Source organism: Tympanuchus pallidicinctus, unplaced genomic scaffold (assembly GCF_026119805.1).
Source record: "Tympanuchus pallidicinctus isolate F22 unplaced genomic scaffold, pur_lepc_1.0 scaffold7, whole genome shotgun sequence".
NCBI lineage: Eukaryota > Metazoa > Chordata > Aves > Galliformes > Phasianidae > Tympanuchus > Tympanuchus pallidicinctus.
This window is the reverse complement of record NW_026294791.1, coordinates 7,950,826-7,967,983: the sequence shown is the minus strand read 5'-3', so window position 1 is coordinate 7,967,983 and position 17,158 is coordinate 7,950,826. Positions and strand designations below refer to the sequence as shown.

General features: G+C 49.3%; 1 protein-coding gene and 1 long non-coding RNA gene across 2 annotated transcripts; one reads left to right on the top strand and one right to left on the bottom strand.

Annotated features, from left to right (window-relative positions):
- Positions 1 to 7,428: 7,428 nt before the first annotated feature.
- Positions 7,429 to 13,800, bottom strand: LOC128072328 (uncharacterized). Its single transcript, XR_008202209.1, has 2 exons — positions 13,693 to 13,800; positions 7,429 to 13,577 (listed from the first exon to the last, which is right to left on the bottom strand). It is a non-coding gene; the product is annotated as an uncharacterized LOC128072328 (long non-coding RNA).
- Positions 13,801 to 13,996: 196 nt separating this feature from the next.
- Positions 13,997 to 17,124, top strand: FOXE3 (forkhead box E3). The gene has a single exon (XM_052665988.1). The coding sequence runs from the start codon at positions 15,460 to 15,462 to the stop codon at positions 16,621 to 16,623; it is 1,164 nt and encodes a 387-aa protein (XP_052521948.1). The 5' UTR covers positions 13,997 to 15,459; the 3' UTR covers positions 16,624 to 17,124.
- Positions 17,125 to 17,158: the final 34 nt, after the last annotated feature.

Below are 17,158 nucleotides of genomic sequence, written 5' to 3'. Positions count from 1 at the left end.
GGGTGGCTGCAGGTCCCCCCTTGGGCAAGGGCACTGCTTGGACTGGGTGATGGTGAGTACTGGCCTCTTGATGGAAAACACAATGGTGAAACTGTGTGAAATACCCATCATAAAGAATGAAAATCCACCAGCAGTTGCTGGGAAGCTCTTGGGGTGAACCAGCTGTGACGTGTCTGGAGAGAAGGGGATTGATACAATGGTTAGATGCAGGTGTGATCCTTCTGGAACAAATTCTTGCAGCTGGCACTTGTACTTGTTGAGCTGTGGTCATCTCTGAAGGCCACAAGGCATGATCCACTCGATGGGGGCATCTTTAAATGAATTGATCAAAGGGTGGTAGGGGAGAAGAAGCTGCCAATAGGAAGGGCAAGTTCCAGCGTAGGGTGATGCTGTGGAGGGGGGTGGTCAATCACCAGAGAGTGCTTGAAGTGCATGGCTCCAGTAATGACACTTGATCAGTATTTTGATGAGAATGAGAAGGGGGCCAGTCTGGCTCCAGACAATACCTGGTGACTTGAGGAGAGGAAGAACCACCAGTGCATGACGCTGATCAGAGGTAACCTGGACAGGTCATTCAGAAAATCTGCTTGCTGGCCCAGGGAGGACAGAGCAGCAAATCTTTGCTGTTAACCTGAAACTGCTCATCTTCAGATTTTTTGATCAAGCTGTAACTCACAGTACGTGTGAGTGGGAAACCTGCTCATCAATACATATGTGTATCCATTGGTTTAATATGGGAATGTGTGTACTCCTAAGGTAATCACAAAGTGTATCAGTTTACTGCTGTTTTCAGTGACTGCAATGTCCTGAATAGGCAGGACCTGCTGAATAAGCAAACATTGCCTTTCTCTGTGAGGAGATTGCTGCGTTGTACTTGCAGAAATGACTTCTGCTGTCATGTTCTGCCTTCTAAAAGCAATGCAAGCAGTAAATAAACAGCAAAAGCATCTTGGACATGATGCCTGTTTGTAAGGAAAAATCAAATTTGCTATCATGTGCGTTGCTCAGTTTATATTAATTTGATCTTTTTTCGGTGTGGCCTGATTAGTTCCACATGTTTTCCCCCAAGATTTGGCCAGTAAAACTGCTGCTCTGAGTCATCAACTAGATAAATAATTGGCAGCTTCAAGGGCCCATCTCCTAAATCACTCTGCAGTTGCTTGTGGACCTCGTAGATCCCGGTTGCTCGTGCACTCAAGTCAGCTGTAAAGTCTAATCTGGGCTTTCATGGGCCCCAGGAGCCCAACAAACTGCTGATGGAGGAGCCTCACGTCAGCTTGTCTTGGCACAGCCACTGGAAGAACACAGCATGCTGTGGGGACTGCGTGGCTGCGGCTGGTATTTAGGGCTGGGAAGCCAGCTCCAAATGGGCACCTGGCAGCTGCACAAAGAGCTGGCACCAAGCCCTATGTGGTGGGACTTGCTGGTGGGGTTTGTGTTCCTCGGGTGACCTGCCCAAGGGGATGGTGTGCTGGTACCTGCTATTGGATGGGATCATCTGACATTGGGTTGATCTCATGTCTTTGTCTTCTCCTAATGGAGCCACCAGTCCCAGGTTTGGCTGGCTGAGCTGCAGCCTTGCTTGGTGTCCTGCAGAGCATAGTAGGTGTCAAGGAGCCCAGCTGCCTCCTCCTCCTCATCAGTGTTGGGATCAGTGTGTATAAGATGGGTGTGAACCTGTTCTTCATATGTGTCCATATGGTTTCTGAGAAAGACTTGGTTCCATCTGCTAATTCCCTCTACTTGAGCATGAGAGGTGCTGACCATCAGCTCTCTGTCCCAGCTGGTCATTTATGGCTTGGGTTATTTTTCAGGTGTGCCATGTGGGATTTATGGAAATCAGATCCAAGATGTAATGCCATCATGGTAGAGTCCTGAGAGTGCAAAGGGAACTGAATGAGGTGCTCCCCTCCTCATTGGGTGTTTTTGGGTTTGAATGGTACCAAAAGCAGGGATAGCTTAGCAGTGGTCTCTGAGCTCGAGGGAAAATAGTGTAAATCTGAAATATCATCTTCAGAGCTGGTTCCAGGCATCTCAGCAGGGAGGCACAGCTTCTGCTGGCTGAAACAACAAAGCAGCCCAAGTGCTTTTTGCTTCATGTCCTGGCCTTTGGCCTGTGTTAGGTGTGCTCAGATCATGTGTGGTGCCTCAGAAAGATGGGCACCTCCCCACAGGGACTAATCCTGCTTGGCATGGTTCTGTTGCTTTCTGCCCTCTCTGTGCTCCCCTGTTTGCCCAGGGAGAGAGCTGTTGGTGAGCAGAGCAGCTTTGCTTTTTGAGAAGAAGCAGAGGGTTGGAAGATGCCTTTTGTTGAGTCACTGCAACTGGACAAGATGAATTATGTTTTGAAGTCTGACTTAACGTTTTAAAGTGTATTGAATGTTTTGTACCATTATAAAGTTTCAGGAGCCCCAATGCAGATTTTTTTTCTAATTTATTTGCTGAGATTTGAGAACTTTTCTCGTAGAAAATTCACCATTCAATTTACTGCATGCATTATTATTTTTTTTTTTTTTAACGTGAAGTGGAAACAAGCATCTGAAATCATTCCTCTCCTCCTGACAGCAACATCTGTAAAACCTTAACACTGGGAGGAGGCAGGAACCAAGAGATTTATAACCCCCCGCTGAAATATTGGAACGACCTTATTTCCCAGCAATTAGCTCTGCTCAAAACATTTTTGTTTCCTATTAGAAGCAATCGACTAACATTTACATTCATGTGTTTAATAGCTGTTGGCCATCTCGGGATTCCAGCAGGCAGGAGGGAGGGATGTGGGCTCTGAACTGCAAACTGTTTGCGTTGCATCGTTTGTTGTGTTTGTTGATAGTGGTGAAAACACGCAGTATGCGACGCTCGAGGATGGGGATGACATCGTTTGGGAAATAGAAGGGGTCTGGTCTTTGGCCAAATTTTTTCTATGACTCCAATGTATCAAGATGAGCTCCAGTGAGTTTGCTGGAGAGTGAATTTTGGTTCTGCTGAAACTTGTAAGGAGAAGTGGAGTGCACTTACATATGAGATGCTGTAGGAATGAGAAGAGGCTCTGCTGGAAAAGTGGTGATGGGGGGGTGTCCATTGACAGATGGAAGATGTGCGTCCAGCCCAGTGCCTGGCAGATTATTGCCTGTGAGCTTCAAGAATAGTTTAACTTAAAAATCAGGAGCGGATGGATCCCATTTTAGGCTATTGATAGCACAACGTCATGGGGTGAAACTGAGAGCTGAGTTGCAATGTGAGGAAATGAATGCATTCATAGCCTGGGTGGGAAGCTGCAGCAAATGTTGTGACTTTTGTTTTGGAGGAGGAGAAAGAAATGCCCGCTTGCTCCTTGGCTTTGAGAGCAGGGAGATGAATGCTGCATCGAAATAGGGTCCTGAGTGGGTCTGAAAAAGATGAATGGTTTAATTGTTGGAAAAACACTGTTCTAGGAATGTTGAAACAAAGTTGAATTTGAAATACTGTGGATGTTTGAGGGCAGTGTCTTGTTTCTTTGTTTGGAAATGATTGATTTGCTTTAAAATTTGAGGGGAAGGATGGTCTTGGATATTATTAACCTGCCGTGGAATGTTCCTGTGATGGGCAGCGTGGAGGAGAAGCTGCCTGGGGAAAGGCTGTAACCTTGTGCATGAGGGATTGTCACCCTTGGTGTTTGATAGGATGGTGTTGTTTCTTTCTGGGAGATATCACTTGGGAAGTTTTGCTCCAGGATGGATAGCAGATGGTGTCAGCTCAGTTTTTTTTTTGTTTGTTTTTAAGTACATAGATGATTCACTTGATTGGCTGGATTAAAACAACAAACAAACTGAAACCATTCCTGGCCCAGCTGCTTCCAGCTATGCTGCAGTTGGCCATCCCCTATGCTGTGCAGTTGTGACTTCTATCAGGCTGTGCAGTTGGCTGAATAACCAGTGCTGCAGGATAAAAACTTCTGGGGATGCAGCAGGAAACGTGGAGCTGCAGGCAATTTCTTAATATGATTTTATATTGGAAGCTAAGACTTCATACAGTCACACATACGAGCAAAATCTAGAGATGGTCTGTGAGTGAAGATGCTTTTAATCTGTAAGCATTGCTTAGGTGGATGCAGGATGCTTTCTGTCACCACCCAGTGCCACCAGCTCCTAAGAGCACCTAGCACTCAGGTGGGCAGTTCCCCTAATCCAGCCTGGCTAAGTACAGGAGGCACAATCTCAAGTGATCTTGTGATGGAGACAGTGGGGTTTGAAGATGATGGTCCACTTACACCACACGTGGCACTAGGGATGCTGCCATGGCACCAAGGCAGAGTCAGACAGAGGATGCCCTGGTTCTATGGACACCTTTTCAACAGTGGATGGTTTGGTGGAGATGCCATCATTCAAGCATGTCTGTTGACTGAAGGAAGGTGCTTTTGGGGTTGTTGGTGTGTGTGTGTGTGTGTGTGTGTGTGTGTGTGTGTGTGTGTGTGTGTGTGTGTGTGTGTGGGACCATCCCTGCTCTCCTTCCCTGAAGGACGAATTTCCTCACCACCCACCTGCAGGCAAGCTCAGCATGTGGAATTAGCTGAAGTTGGAGATGTGTGCTTGCATGTGTTTATTTTTTCATTTCTTTTGAAACAATGATGTTGTGGTGGCTGACAGCTAATCCTAAATTTGGGATACCTGACATTGTAACGAGAAAACAAACCTTCCCTGCACTTAAAATGAGTGACAGGGCAGGTCTGGCCCCAGCAACCTTCAGAACTCATTTGACCTTGCAAGCAGAGTTCTGGGGCTGACTGACAGCCCTTTACAGCCGCATTAGAGCCAGGCTGACCTTTTTTTATCTGGGGATTCACCTGGGAGACAGCAGACATGTCCAGGGATATTAAGTCTCAAGCTGAAAATGTTTGCTCAGGTATTAGAGGGAGAGTTAATTTAGACTGAATGCCTCCTCGGTGGCACCAGCTCCTGCTCCAAGGGACAATGCACCCCTTGGCCGATGACAGTCAGAGACTTTCTTTAGAAATTGGGCTCCTTAGGATAGAGATGGAGTGGAGCCACGCAGTCTGAATTTCCTTTTGTGCTTACTATTTTTGGATAAAAGTGAGCCCATGTGAAGGTGCAGAAGCAAATGTTGTTTCTCCCTTTGTCCCTGCTGAGGCTGTGCCAGGTCTTCCTCGTCTGCTCTTTGGGTTGATCTTTGCTACCACTCAACCTATATGGACACTTATGCCTAAATGTGTGACGTGCTAGATACTAGAGGATCCGTGGGGATGGTTCTCCCTGTGAAATGCATGGGGAGATGGCTATTGCTATGCTTCAGCAGATGAGGCATCGTGATGGGGCTGCAAGAATAGGAAAATAAAAGCAGAAATGTTGGAAACCGTGTGCTGAGCTAATTGGTGTTGACAGTGCAGGTCTCTGTGGTGTGACATCCTCCCAGGTGGCAGCCAGTCCTGGTGCTGAGGAGAGTTGTACTTAGTCTATTCCTTCTTGCAAAATCGTCTGCTCATTGTCATGTACCTCGAATCCTGAATGTTTATTTCTCTTTCTGCCCCCACCTTGCTCACCTTGCCCTTCTCAGACTCCCTCCTTGGAGCTGATGGCCAACTCAACCCTTAAGTGATGTCTGGGAGCTCAGTACAGCATAGACTCTGCAGTCCATCTGCATGTCCATGCTGAGCCATCCCAGCCTGGGCACCGAGCCCGGCGTGCAGCAGTTTAACAGCAGCCCCTGTGGCCTCCCTATGCTGGCGAGGCTGGGATTGTGCTGCTGAACTATTTATTTAAGAAAAAAAATATTATCATTTCAGGCGTCGGCAGCGTGGGCTGCATCAGCCATTGTATCAAAGATGTGGTTTTAATGCCCTTTCCTCCGCTTAAATGTTATTTGCCTTCTCCTTCAGGCAATTGAATTTAAGAAAACTGCTCGCCCAGGTTTGGATGGGCAAATTGTCCCCCTCTGCACAAAATTCCCAGGAGGAGCCAGCTCTGCAGAACTGCCAGGAGCTGTCACTTCAGTGCACGGCCAGGCTGGGCTGAATGGATTACCCAGCTCTGCATCGTCTGCTCTTTTATCTGTCCCACAGCACTGGGAAGCCAGGAATAACCCCCCGGGGGTCCCTCTGAGCAGCAGTTTCTGTAGCTCAGGGTCAGATGGTTGTTATTGCTGCTAAAGGTGTTTAACCCCGATTGATTTTGACAAGCCCTCTTAGTAGATCCCCCAGTTACTTATTGGGTTTTCAGAGGAACGTTGTCAGTGTAAGGCTCTGTGCTCTGACCCCATCCTGCTGACAGGATGTGGCTGTACCAAATCACAGAATCATTAAGGTTGGAAAAGACCACTGAGATCATCCGGTCCAACTGTCAACCCGTCAAACCTACCTCGATGGATGGAGGAAGAAATCCCCGTTAATCTTCAGACCAAATCGTGACCCTTCCAAAAGGCACCTTGGAGGTGGCATAGACAGGCTGGGATGCAGTGCTGCTGGCTTAAGGAATGGGAGCCATGATGTCCCCCACCCTTGGGGCAGCTACGGTTAGGAAAGACCCCAGTTGGCTTGTTGGCTGGTTGGGGATGCGTGGCAGCAGCTGCCAATGGTGGATCACAGGGGGGGAAAAAAAAGATTACACGCTATTTCTGCATGCCCAAACCTTGTGTTTATGACCAGTGTGGTTGAATTCCCAGCCCCAAAGCCCTGCAGGCTGGGGCCCTGGCTGGGCAGACAGGGAAGCTGTCCGGAGCCTCCTGTCTGTGAGAAACGCCAAACGCTGAGCTCTGAGGCTCACATCCCAAAGACGATTGAGATCATTTGGAAGTGAATGAGAGTTATGTGCTTAAGTAATCTCAGAGGATCCGGGCATAGCAACACTGGTGATTTAAAATATGTGATTTATTTTTTTTTCCTTTCTAAATGCAGCGACTGGAGGGAAAAAAAGCATTATCATGGCAAGGGAAATCGCTGCATCGGACTAGTATGTACAGGTGGGAATGAGGGTGTCGGGGTCACTGGGGCTGGGCACTTGTGGCTGTTATATGCGCAAAAATGGGCTTGCCTGGAAGTTGCTTTGGGCAGCAAAGCAAACAGCTTCCTGGAAGCCCTGCGAGCCCCGTGCTTTGCTTTTGCATCACTGTTGCTCGGCGATGGCAGGCACAAACTGCCTGGGGTGTCTGATGCTGCTCCCAGCCAGCGCCTTGCTGCTCCTCTGTGATGCTGGGTGACAAACACGCTGTGAAACAGTTGGATTGTAACATTCACCATCGGTGTGCCAGGCCAAGGGAGAGCTGTCAGTGGTCTTTCTTTTTTCTTTTTTCTTTTTTTTTTGCCAGTTGTTTGAAAGACCAATGAACTTCAGTGTTCTGCAGAAACAAAAGCATTGAATGTGCTGTTTACAGCCAATTCCCTCATCCTTCAACGAATGGACAGGTTTACAAGCCACTTATTTAAAAAAGAAGAGGCCCTCATTAATCAACGGCACTTTTATTGTTTCTTAATCATTTGACAGCAATTCAGAACCATTTCTTGTTTTCTATTATGGGCGTATTTGCATTTCTGGTGCTCATTCCCCATGTACTATCTCTGAAGATAATTTTCAATTTGAGAACCACTCGTGTTCTTCCAAATAAAGGATGGTATTTACTTGGAAAATATCTCTTTCAGATGACTGCTTTCAAACAGCCAGTTCCTTACCCTGTTTGGAGTCATTGAAGTTTTTGTTTGTTTGTTTTATTGCAGTCTCTTTTAGCCCAAGCCTCCAGAAATATGGGCAGCCGAGGCTTTTGCTGTAGGTGTTGGAAGCACGCAGTGGAGATTTTGGCAACTGGTGTCCTGAGCAACTTTGTGGAAGTCACCCAATGTTTAGGATTTGGAAGATACTGGTGACGTGGAGAAGCAGAGATGGATCCCCCTTCTTGCACATGGGGGTGGGGACAGTAGTGGAAGGAGATGTTCTGCTCCATGCTCCATTTTAGGGACATGGTTACAAGGTTACCTTGGTGGAACAGGGATGGTTGGATGGGATGATCTTAGTGGCCTTTTCCAGTCTTAATCACTTCTGTGTCCTAGCCAGCTCTCCCACGCTCCTGTAGATATGGAGCTGGTTGGTTCCAAGCATGGGACATCTTAAGCCACAACCTCACTTTTTGGCAATGCCTCGTGAACTTCTCAGGGTTTGAGGCCTTGAAATGAGCTCAGTTTGTGCTGTTTTTTTTTTTCTTGTCTGGCACCACAATGTTTAGGGAAATGCTGATGTGGATGTGAAAGCTCCTGATGATGGCTGGTGTGGGTCATGGGGCAGGAACAAATCACTTTCCCACTAGGGAAAGGTCATCTGTGAAATTTTACAGACAGTTCTCCTGTTCTCTAAATACCCTCTTCCCCCTGGCTTTCTTTTTTTTTTTTTAATTTTTAATTATTTTTTTTTTTTTTCAGTGTGTGTCAGCCCAAGTGCACTCAAAATGTGAGCAGGGTCTGACACAAGGAGGGTGAAATGAGATAATCCATGTTTTCACCATCCATAGGCCTCTCTTTTCACAGCCCGTGGGCCGTACTTTATTAGGCTGAGCAGCTCTGGGCCTGCAAGAAAGAGGAGGACTTTCTCATCCCGATGAGAATGGGGCAGTGAATGGATTCCAAGTGTTTACTCAGCATTTGTCTCGTGGTTTATCAAAGGCATGAGGAGGAGGTGCCGACAGACCTTTTGTCCTGCTGATGTGTTATGACAATGTTCCATGAATATGCAGAATGGCAGAAGGGATTAGAGCCAGTACAATTCCCCTCCGGCACTGCTTTTTTTCCTCTTTTTTTTTTTTTTTTTTTTTTTTTTTTTTTTTTTTTTGCCTGGGATGTTCAGGGGTTTAAGGGTGACCTGTTTGCAGTCAGGGCACTAAACATCAGATTTCTCTGCAGATAGGGGTATAAAAATCCCACACTTGTCCAAAGCTGTTAGCATCTGACTTGAAGGCTGGGCTGCTGTGGTTGCTGCTGCTCTTTATGAATCTCTGCCTGGCTGAAAGCTTTGTGTTGTAGGAGACAGGGGGATATTGGGGTGTAATTAAAACCTGAGTCAATCAGTGACACGTGAAGCCCAGGCCAATGGTGATGTGGCTGCTGCCTTTTGGTCTGTGGCTGTTGGTGTGGGCTGTTGGCAGTGCACTGCAGTGCTCTGCTGCATCTCAAAGCCCTGGTCCCATAATTTCAGAGCTGTGCAGCCAGAAGTGCTGGCATCTGTCGGTGATGCTCCCCGTGTGTCCCTTTGTACAGGTTAATGAGTTCATGCACCTCCAAGGCAAATGGTGGATATTTTCAACATGGGGAGGTGGGAGTGTTGGGTATAAGCTCGTACTATCCTCTTTTCTGATCCTTCCTCTCCAAGTGATGCTGTTTAGCAATGGTCAGCAGCTGCCATCTCCTCAGGTGCATTCTGTGTTGTTGAGCAAAGATGTCCCACGTGAAAAACACCCTCCAGTAGTTTCCTAATTCTTAAGGCTTTTTCCCATCCTGCTTCCCAAATGGTTCATCAGGAAGATCCCCAAATATAGGACGGAAATGGTGACTGCATCCTGCATGGGCCACTGAAAGAGACAGAGCCTCCTGGCACTGCACTGCTGCAATGTGCTCAGCACTTGCTGGAATCCCTCTTCAGCCCCTTGGGAACACAGGCAGTAATTGACCTAATGAATTCTGATGTAATTAGCCCAATGCCAGCTCTCAGCTGGTGGCCCACGAGTGCATTTGGCAAAGGCTTCGATGTCTGCTGCGCCTGTGCCTGCTGATGGAAGATATGTGCTGCTGTTTGGTTAGTTGTTTGGTCTCCTTTTGGTGGAGAGATGACAGTGTGTCTACAGCAGCCAAGGGCCGCAGTCTGGCTGTGCTAACATCCTTTCTGTAGGCTCTGAACAACACTGGGCTGTGCTCCTGGCAGCTGGCCATCATGGACCCAAAGCTTTTCAGGCTTCTCCCTCAGGCAGACAAACTCTTGAGATTAGCTCAAAAAGAAATGGGGCATCCATCCCATCCATCTGCTTTTTCACCACCATGAGCAATGCTAGGTCATTCTTTGCCTTCTGGGTTGTGCAAGAAGGATCGTGGTTTTCACACTGAGCTTTGCAACCAGGGCTTCTCAACCATGGTCCAAGGAAAAAAAAAAAAAAAAGAATAATAATGAAATGTGAACAAATCCTTGTCCATCTGAGAAACCTGTGATGGAAACATGATTGGTAACCCTGGGATGGGGGCCAGCCCCTGTCTCTCAGGATGCTTACAGCAAGGCCACCTGCCTGGTAAAAAGCTTTCCCTGATGCTCTGTTTGTTGTCCATCCCCTGGGTTTTTGTTGGCTGCCCACATGCATCCCCCAGCTCCTTAACAAGACAGCAAGCAGCGAAAGAATAATTAGCAACTGCCAGCCTTGGGCCTTTGTGACTCTGCAAGGCAAAGCCAGCTCTGTGTTGCCTATGGGATTTCCTAACACAAGTTGGGCAGACCAGTGAGCTGAGTGTTAGTGCTGTGGGGTGAGGGTTGTGAGCAGGAAAAGTGGGTTGTGGAACAGCCCTGAGAGCTGCAGGCATGACGATGTAAAGCCAATGGAAGGAGATGTTGGAGATCCAAGCCTCTCTTATAGATAGACCAAGCCTGGCATGGGCTCATCCAAGCAGAAGTAATTAGGCAAATCCCATGTCCTGACAAGGCAAGATGCAGCTGGGTTTGTATCCACTGAGGCAGGAGCAGAAGTGATGTGTGGGGATCTCCAGAACTAAGAGGTGATGGGTGAACTACAATCTACTTTTCCTGTGCACCCAACTCTGATGGGATCTGGTGCTGGTGTCATCTGCCTCCCTGCATCCAATGCTGCTGAGATGTGGAGGTTCCCATCCCACATGGAGGATCCCGGTGACCACAGCTTTTCAGAAGTGGAGAAGGTTTCAGTGGATTTCTGTGGACCTCCAAAATAATGAAAAGGTTTCTGGGTTGATACTCCCAGCCCCAAGCAGGACTGAGCAGGGATAGTTTTGGCTAGGAGGAATGTGAGACAAACGCTGTGATTCACAGTTGTCCAGTCTGATTTGAGTCTGAATTGCCTCTCTTGCCTTATCATGGGGAAATTATGTGGTGAGCAATGGCCTGTTGTGGCTGAAGACCCTTTTCTTGAAATTTCCTTTTGTGTGAACTTTTAGTCATCGATCATCTGTGGGATGCTCTCAAAAGCAGACGAGGTCTCTAAAATCTAAGCCAGGATATCTCCTCTCTAGAAAATCAACTTCTCCAGCAGCACAGATATATGACAAGATGTCCCCACTTTGGGCAGAAGGGCTGGGGAATGTGGAGGCAGGTGTCCTGCTCCTGGCCTTGTCCCTTCTGCCAGGCGTTAGGACGTGGTTCTAGGAGATCGCTCTCCAAGCAACATCACACTTGGTTCCACCACCTCATGAGCATCTCCATGTGAGATCCTTCCTTTGCCTGCACTATCAGGATGGGACTGACAGAGGTGCCTGGCCAGGCCAAGGGGGATTAAAGAGCCTTTGTTTCAAAAGCATTTTAAACAGAGTGAAAAAACCCAACCTGCCAGCCCAGCTACAGGCAGATGGGGTGGAAGGTACAAGACAGAGGGAAATTCTCCATGACAGAGGTGTGCTCCTGGCCTAAGGGGAGGGAAAAGGCCATTATGTTAGGAGTGAATGAAATCACTCCTGGCAGGAGCATTACCAGAGGAAAAAGAGAGTGAGTAGGAAGTAAGCAAGATGGGATTTCAGCTGTCTGCCTGGGCTTGCAGCTAATCAGTCTGGTGGTGAGAGGAGGAAATGAGCCTAGTTGCCTGTTTCCATGATGGAAATGCCAAAATTTCACGTATGAGCCTTGCAGAATGACCGTGCAGGATGACAGGTTTTAACCATCTCCCTGCTCTGAGGAACCTGGACAGGGCTCTGATGGGGTGGGGTGGTTTCTAAGCGATACGCCAAAGTTCCTTGCAAAGATCTGCTCTTGTAGGGGATGTTCCCAGTCATGCTGTGTCATGGTTTCTTCACCATTTCTGTGGACCATGTAGCTGGAATCCCTCATGAACAAGAGGGCATACATGGATGTGCTCTGCTCTGAGCAGTGTTCTGTTAGGGCAGCTTCACCAAGAGACTATTCTCTGACCTGTGCTGTGATTGTACTGCAGCAGTCATAGTGGCTTCTTAGTTGTTTTATGAAAACAGATATCTATGTGTTCCTGATTAAACCCTGTGCACAACTGTGGCTCTTTGCTCTTCTCAGTGTGTTGAAGGCAGTGGGAGGGATTGCTGAGCCACCAGCTTGGTCTTGCCTTGTGCTTGGGTTTTGGCAATGGGATGTGGAGATGGGGCAGAAGATAGACTTTTATAAATAATTTCAGGAGAAAAAGTAAATTTAAATATTGATGTCCCCCACATTGTGAGGTTTTACTTGTAAAGAAAGTACTGAAGTTCATGGAAGTCAAATCTCTAAAACTCAAAACCAAATTTTGCCCTTGGAAGTCATGGTTTTCTGTAACTTCAATCTTTTTCTATTTTCCTTCAGTTTAAATAAATTCATGCTTCACTTAACAGTATTATTTTGGGAAGAAAATCTTAGATAGCCATCTTGGGGGAAAGACTCCACAAAGGTGAAGAGTGGCTTATAAGGTGGTTGTTTTTTTGTTTTGTTTTGTTTGGGTTTTTTTGGACACTTTTTCCCAGGGTTCCCAGCTTGGTAAACACTTTGCTTATACTCTCTGTGAAGAAAGAGGAGCTGAGATGTGATGGGAGCTTCTGCAGAGTTCTCTGCCTGGGAGCTGAGAGCATGACTGGATTCAGGCAGCGATGTGATGAGGCTGGGAATAGGGATGGGTCCAACTGCTTCCATATCAAAGCAGTACTACCTGGCCAGCTTTCAGCAAAGGAAACCCACCTATGTTTGGTTGTTGCTGAAGTATTTCAGTGCCAGGTGTGTGTCATGGCAACATCCCCCAGAAATCCTAGCTCAGATGCTGGGGGATGCTTTGGGTTGCTTGCTGCAGCAATTGGTGGGAGGGGAACTGCAGAGCTCCTCAATCCCATACCCATAGCTTGTCCCAGGGTGGCTGAGGTACAGAGAAAGCGTGGTTTACTCCCTCTGCATTGTGTCATTGTAAAGAGAGACTCATCCTGTTTGCGTGGTTGCCGTCTTTTATTACTATCCTATATCACCCCGAGTGATAAAGCACGTGTGGGAATTAGTGTCTGTCCGTTTTGGATTTCCTTGCTCACTGCTACAACTCTGTCTGTTTCCTGCCTGTGTGCTCCTGCCCACCTCTGCCCTGCTGCTTTATCCATCTGTCAAAACCAGTCTGACATCTGGGCCTCAATGCTGCGAGGCTGGGAGTGCTGTGAACAGTCCCAGCAGCTCCCAGGTGACCCCACACCAGCTGGAGTCAGACTGAAGTCCAACAGGGGGCTTCTCCCACGATGGATACAATTACATCAGAGCAGGGCCTTGGGCTATGAGCACCCCTACGGGGTGGGTCTTTGTGTCCTGTTGTCCAGATGAGATCATTTTTCCTTTGCAGGTGCAGGTAACTCCAGACCCAGTCGTGGTGTTGCATTCTCACCTCCAAATCCTTTTCTGATGTTTAGGCCGCTAAAATAAAGAGGAAAAGAGTAATGCGATTGCTTGTGGGACCAAATAAGAAAAGCTTTGTACCTTTTAACTCTTTTTCCTTTCAATCTGCTTCTTGCTGTATCAAGATGCATACCGCTCTTTGTCTCTGCGTGAAGATCTCAGCAGTGTGAGCCTGCACAACTGGAGGTTTCCATCCCCAGGCAGTTATTTTCCGTAATTCAGACACAAAATCAAGTTATATTTCTCCAGGAGCACACATTTGTGTCTGTGTCCTTTTCCCCTGGTTCTCCTGAGGTGAATGAATGGTCCCTGCCACGCTCTCTACTTCCTGCCTTCACTCTGAAGAACTGTCTTCCATTTAAGCAGAAGAAAGCTATAAAGAAAGAACTTTTACATACAGCAAGTGCTCTTCCTGATTGTGTTGTTGTCTGCGTTTGGCAGAAGGGACATGGTGGCAGTTTACCTGATACTAGCAGAAGATCAGTGGCCAACTAGGAGTGGACCCAGCATGGCTCGATTGGACCATGTGTTTCCCTGCTTGAACCCTAAAAAGAACAGGTGAGCTATGAATGGAAAATAAGATAAGAAGAAAGACACAGATAGGCACAAGTGAGAGAACAAGTGATGGTGAGAAACAACTTGGATGATGAATTCTAACTTGGGCTGTAAAATAGAACCACCAGGAATTGCTTAAAGGAAAGGAATGGAGAAGAGCTTGGAAAATGTCTTTTAGCTACTCTGCTATTGGAAATACTTCTAGCTAAAATGCAAAGTTGAAGGTTGTGATTTATTATTTTTTTTTACTGCTCATGGGATGTGAGAGATCTGTCAGCACATTAATGGCTCAGGCATCTCCACCTGTCTTAATGGGATGTGGATGTGTGGCTGTATATCAAGCTGTGACGTGGCTGTAAAATTCCCCCATCTTGTCCAGCCTACTATAGTGTAGATGGGGTGTGAGGCACAGAGGAGATGCTCAGTGGCAGATGAGGATGCCATGAAAGCCCAAGGCCAGTTGTAGTACTGGCAGGGCTGGCCATCAGCTCTGAAGTATAGGGTGTGACATGAAGAGTTTCAAGTGTTTTCCTCAAAACCCAACAAAGCTTTCTGAGTGTGGTGCATGCCTTCAGCCCCAGCCACCTACAGTGATGGAGAAGACCCCCTGCCCCTATACAGCCCCAAAATACCATATCTGCCAGGCAGCCCTGAGCTGTGTGCATCCCTTCCCCCACTCTCACGGGGAAGATGAAAAATCCTTGTCTGGTTTCCTCACCCAGCTCTCACCAGGAGACTGCAGAGGAATTAAACCGGGGTTCTCACTGAGCAGAGGAACTCCAGCTCACACTGCCGCTGTGTCCCGGCCCGGGTTGAATGATTTTCCCAGAGAGAAACAAAACGAAATCCAAGCAGTGCGAAGGTTCTGGGAGTGGCTTACCTGCTCTTGGGATGGGGGCCGGCTGTGGGATGAAACTCGCCTTGCTTTGGTCGACGGGACTCGCCTGGTTTTGTTATCTTTTTCCTCGGAGGAAAAATGAATTAAAAACCAAGAGAGCGCCCCGGAAAATCACCCAGCCTGCTCAGGAGCGGATTTCCCCTGGGGGCATCGCTGCCAAAGAAAACCCCAGAGAGAGGCCGGGGGATTTACCCGTGGGAGAACGGTCCCATCCTCGGCGGCCTCCCCCCCGCGGCCCCCGGGGAGAGGGGCCGGGCTCCGGGGTGGGTTGGGGGGGCGGCCGCCCTATATATTACAAAGCAGCTCGGGGCCCTGCTCCCCATAGCCGGGTGCTGCCGCTGCGCTCATTCCCCCTTTTTCCCTTCCCCTCCCTTTCCCTTCCCCCTTGGGCGGGGGGCTTTTACTCCTTCCGCCCCCCCCGCTTTACCCCTACCCCTCCGGCCGTATATGAACGCGGCCGGCTTCCCCTGCCTGCGAGGCATGTGCACGCTGCCGGCGGCCGGCCCCGCCGCCTCGGCCAGCCCCGGCTCTCCCGGGCCTCCCCGGGGTTCCACCCCCACCTCCCAGGTGAAGCCGGAGCCGCGAGGTGCCGGGAGCAGCTCCCCGCTGCCTCCTCCGCCTCCCGAGGAGCCGCCGCCTCCCGCCGGGGGCCGCCGGAGGAAACGGCCGGTGCAGCGGGGCAAACCGCCCTACTCCTATATCGCCCTCATCGCCATGGCCATCGCCAACGCCGCCGAGAGGAAGCTCACTTTGGGGGGCATCTATAAGTTCATCACCGAGCGCTTCCCTTTTTACCGGGAGAACCCCAAGAAGTGGCAGAACAGCATCCGCCACAACCTCACCCTCAACGATTGCTTCGTCAAGATCCCCCGGGAGCCCGGCCACCCCGGGAAAGGCAACTACTGGACGCTGGACCCTGCCGCCGAGGACATGTTCGACAACGGCAGCTTCCTGCGCCGGAGGAAACGCTTCAAGCGCACAGACATCACCACCTACCCTGGCTACATGCAGAACTCCAGCGCCTTCACCCCACCTCCCGCCGTCCGCCCGATGGCTGCCGCCGCCCCCTACCCAAATGCCCTCTGCTCGCCCGCCTACAGCCCGCAGCTCTCGGGCACCGTCTTCCATCCCTACGCAAGCGGGGTGGCACCGCCGGCACAGCACTCGCGGATGTTCAGCATTGACAGCCTGATCAGCGGGCAGCAGGCCCTGCAGCCCTCGCCACCTGCCGAGCTGGCCCACCCCTCTCTGGGCTTAACTGGGACCGAACTAGCCCCCAGCTGCTCCGCCGGCACCTCGGAGCCTCCCTGCTTCCAGCCGCAGCCCGTCAGTCCTGGTTTGCTGAGCCGAGCCGGCCCCAACGCTTTGGCATACCCCTATGCTGCCTCGCCGCCCCATCTACCCGTAGGGCAGGGCAGCTACTCACCCGGCAGCCCACAGCTCTACGGGGCTTCCAGCAGACTGGCGCTGCCCACTGTGCGCCCCACTGCCTGCCCTGAGCACAACGAGCAGCTGCTGGGGCTCCCCGCATCGCCCCTCGGCCAGTTCAGCTCCGGCAATGCCTATGGCAGGCAGCCCAACTTCACCACCGGCCTGGAGCGGTACATGTGATGGGTCCAAGGATGGATGCGCCAAGGATCCCGTGGATGGATGTGTGAACACGTCCCCATAGTGGGGATTGAGTGGGTGGGATGAGGTTCCTGCTCTTTGGCTGTGTGCAGACACAACCCCGTGTGCGCGGTGAAGGGGACCAAAATCTGACTCCTCTTTCCCAGCTGTGTTTAGTTGGAGAGGAGGTTCCTCCTGGAGGCAATGCTCGCATGGTGCAATGGGCAGGAACCCCAAAAGCAAGGAATGGTCCAGAAAAGGGCTTTCTCCTCTTCCCTGGGTGCTCATTCGTCACTGGAATGAGTCACCAAAAAAACCCCACTAAACCAATTTTAAAACAATATCTAAGGTGTTTATCCTCTTATTCCCCCATAGGAAAAAACAAAACACCTTGACTACTTCTTTTTTTCTATGTTGAAAAATGACTTTCACTGTTAGAAAAGACTTTTTTAAAATAAAGCTTTTCTTTCCAACCTGTCCAGTGCTGCCATTCCCCTGCTCCAACCAAAGGAAATCCTCTGCTCATGTTATTATGCTG

Coding starts and splice junctions, on each gene's coding strand:
- FOXE3 (XM_052665988.1), top strand. CDS start 15,460: ATGAACGCGGCCGGCTTCCCCTGCCTGCGAGGCATGTGCACGCTGCCG.